Source organism: Trachymyrmex cornetzi, unplaced genomic scaffold, assembly GCF_001594075.2.
Source record: "Trachymyrmex cornetzi isolate Tcor2-1 unplaced genomic scaffold, Tcor1.1 scaffold389, whole genome shotgun sequence".
Lineage (NCBI taxonomy): Eukaryota > Metazoa > Arthropoda > Insecta > Hymenoptera > Formicidae > Trachymyrmex > Trachymyrmex cornetzi.
Window position 1 is genome coordinate 1 of NW_017298630.1, and position 3,695 is coordinate 3,695.

Genomic DNA, 3,695 nt, shown 5'->3' on the forward strand with positions numbered 1-3,695 from the left:
GTACAATGTTTAATAAAAAAACAAATTAAAGGTAAAGATTCACTCTTTCGACTGCTATAAACCATATTTTCGTGTAATTTTTACCTCACGCCATAGACCTTTGTAAAGTTTGTAAAAAATTTTTAGATTTGACGGATATCCATTTGTGTCCGTATAACTCCATAAAGTATCAGTCATATTGAAATTTTAATTATAGATTTCGAAAGTAGAGATTTCAACCTTTACAATCCTTTTTTAATTTTTTGTCTGCGATGATTTTTCATTGAATTATGGTGTTCTGAATATTGCTCAATTTTTAGCGTGTTTGAAAGTGTTCCCTAGATTTTGTTGAGTAGTGTATATAAGTGTTCCCTGTTTTTTTCAGGTGGCCAAATGGCTACATGCGTTCCAGCAATCGCACCTATGACACCCGGAAAATTTGTGTGAATCAAATACCTGGTAAAATACGATTGCATTTTAATTTTACACATAGCAAAAATTATAGTATATTTATTATAAGTTTTAAATGCACTTACATTAAAATTGATATACTTTTAAGATAATTATGAAATTGTATTTTTTAATTATAACTTACGTTTGCTGAATAGTTTGAATCTCATCATGTTCTGTAGGGAATGTTATCCATTGTGGCATTATAGCATTTAATGCATGTATAATTTGAGGTATTGCTCCACTAATGGATGATTGACACATACAACTTAGGAAGTCCTGCCCAATTCTCCTCTGATAGGAACCTGAGCTTAAAAAGCTTAAAGTTGCTAAAAGCTTTAAAATAACAAAAAAAATTAATTTAAATATAACTATTTTAAAATATCAATACTATAATAAATAATGAAAGCTGGTTTTACATTAGACACAAGCTAATTGCAAACTTGCTACAACAGCAATCTGAAGCGTTCATTTCAAAATGCTTCAGATTGGCTGGTGCAATAATTTTGTGATCAACCTGCATCCAATGTAAAACCAACATAAGGAAATCTAAAATTTTAATTCATAATAGTATTTCTTTATATGCAATTTTACCTTCAGTTCTAATGGAATTGCTGTTAATCGTACTGCTACTTGCATATGAGGCTGTATAGAATCGCGTAATGCTAATGTAGCATCTTTTGTTAACCTGTGTATTTAATATCTTGTTTAAATTGTTCCATAAACATTTAAATAATATACAAACCATCAATATATTCTGTTTTCCGTTACTTATTTATATTGAATAATATTATAAAAGAGCCGGGGCATAAACCTTTGCATAATGTATAATTTATAAACAGAGATTCATCCAATTACAATCTTTTTTTTCTATAAAATAAAGGACTGATTAATTATCTTATGCATTATGCATGCTTTATGCATTATGCAATGGTCTACGTTCCGGCTTTATTTATTAAAGTATAATTTTACTTACCGATATAAATGAATAAATTGCGATTCTAAAATTTCAAATGGATTACTTGCATCATGTAATTGTCTTCTTCGAATTTTCAGCATATTTCTTTCTTCTTCTTCTGCAAGTTGCAGCAATCACCAAGCTGCAGCCATGTTATGCCAATATATGCTAAATTAAAAATCCATAAAAGGCTTTTATTATGTATAAGAATAAAGCAAGGAGCACAGACTCTTGCATAACACATAACACATAATACATAAGAAAATGAACCAATCGAAGTCTTTAATTTCCTTCTTTTCCATGAAATAAAGGACACTGGTTGATTTTCTTATGACTCATGTTTTATGCGTTATGCGAGAGCCTGTGCTTCCCGTCTAAGAGTGGAACAAATCAAATCCAAGCCGAAATAATATGATGCATCATTATTCTTGTTCATCGAATGTTAAAGATAAATGATGCACTATGCACATCACATGAAATTCATTTCCAGTCATTTAATATGTATACAAATAAGTAATATTATTCAAATTCTAATAATTATGCATGTAAACATAATGTATTGTACAAAATAAATATACTATGTATTTACATATATTTTTATTTTTCTTGAGATTTAATTGTTAGACTGCATCGAATAAATTCACTCTACAATATAAGTCTCAAGAAGAAAATATATGTAAATAAAGACTTGTTTAATTTTTACAATATATTATGTTTAGAAACACAATTACCGAAAATTAGATAATATTGTATTTGGGTAATTATGAAGGAGACGGTCGACCTCATCGATTTTAATATTAGGCTCGATTTTAATATTCGACGCGTTTTTGCACGAAATCAACGAATCTGGCAGAAAAAAGTGTCGCTCTGCCTCGCGAGCAGAGATATTAAGCGTTAAAATTGACGACTATTGAGGTTAGGAAATCTGTCATAGCGCTACATGTAGTTGGTAAAATTTGATATGGGTTTTATTATTTTTCAATATCAAATGCTTGCTCACTTATTAAAATAATTCATATAATACACACATATATGTATATAAGACGATATAGGTATTCTTCTTCTTCTTCTTATTTGTCCTTGTTTGGTTTTCCAACTCAACGATGAAGGTATTATTGGATCACTGCATCATAATTCCCCATATTTCCACCATTCCGCTCACCTATTTCATGGTTAAAAAGTTCACGCGAAAACTTTCACGTTTCCGTAGTTTGAAAGTTACATGATCGCTCAGTTCACGTGAAAGTTTTCACTTTTCACGATTCCGCCCTAGGGAAAAGTTACATGATCGCTACCCTGTTACGGTTTTTCGGTGAATTTAGTCACTTTTCACATTTTCATTTCACGTAACTTTGGTCACCCAATTACGGAACTGTCGAGTGAAAATGTGAAATAACTAGGCACTTCCGATATAGTAATCTCACATTTTCACGAAACCAAATCAAACCTCTCGTCTCGAGTATTGCATCATTTTGCATAAAGTTTATTATTATAATTAGTTAGGAGAGATGAATGTTACAGAAAAACAAAAAAGAATTTTATTAAATTACATGAATGTGAATGAAGATTTTGCACGAGGCCGCTTGCGACATAATAGCGGCAATAAAAAAGTATTAGTAAGTACTACACATTATCTGTCAATATATGTTAAAATATAAGATTTTATTAGCAATGTGATAGTATTCCATTTTTAGTAGATAAATGTATAGGGGAAAGTGGGCGAATTGTGCGCAGCGGGTAATTGTGCGCATCCTGGTTTGGTATTTTGCCGATAAATGGAGACATCGCCGTGATGAAATTTTTACGCAGGAGGTTGTCCTCTTAAGTTATAACCACAAAAGATATGACGTAAGTACATTGATAAACAATGAAAGATAAAAAAATGAAAACATACATTTTCTTGTTATTTCAGCGTTCAGAAAATAAGGTGGTAAGTCCGTATTTTTAATTTGTTGGTTTAAAGTTGCATACGTTATTAAAGTGCGTTATTATGTGCGTTTTTCGACCCGTTATTTATTAAGTTTGGTTAACTATTGAAGTAATCGTATTGAAGTAATCGTATTTCATATAGAGTCAGATCGTGGCGGGTAACTGTGCGCAGGCGGTTTGAAATGCGCACAATTATCCATCTTCAATAGACTATATACGAGTACCCATTTTCCAGTATTAGAGGTTAATTTTTTATTTTTACTAAAGTTTATATGCATTAGTATTACCTAGCAGAGGTTAATTTTGTATTTTTGTTAAAGTCTATGTGCATTAATATTATTAGAGGTTAGTTTTATATTTTTGCTAAATATATATAATA

At 30.6% G+C, this 3,695-nt stretch overlaps 1 protein-coding gene across 1 annotated transcript; it reads right to left on the reverse strand.

The window, feature by feature from the left end:
- Positions 1-536: 536 nt before the first annotated feature.
- Positions 537-1,488, reverse strand: LOC108763956 (uncharacterized). The gene is made up of 3 exons (XM_018511921.1): positions 1,406-1,488; positions 1,024-1,117; positions 537-765 (listed from the first exon to the last, which is right to left on the reverse strand). Exons 1-3 carry the CDS (start codon positions 1,486-1,488, stop codon positions 571-573), a joined length of 372 nt encoding a protein of 123 aa, XP_018367423.1. The 3' UTR covers positions 537-570.
- Positions 1,489-3,695: the final 2,207 nt, after the last annotated feature.

Coding starts and splice junctions, on each gene's coding strand:
- LOC108763956 (XM_018511921.1), bottom strand. CDS start 1,488: ATGCTGAAAATTCGAAGAAGACAATTACATGATGCAAGTAATCCATTT. Junction 1,118..1,405: donor CAATTTATTCATTTATATCG/GTAAGTAAAATT, acceptor TTAAATACACAG/GTTAACAAAAGATGCTACAT. Junction 766..1,023: donor CAATTCCATTAGAACTGAAG/GTAAAATTGCAT, acceptor GTTATTTTAAAG/CTTTTAGCAACTTTAAGCTT.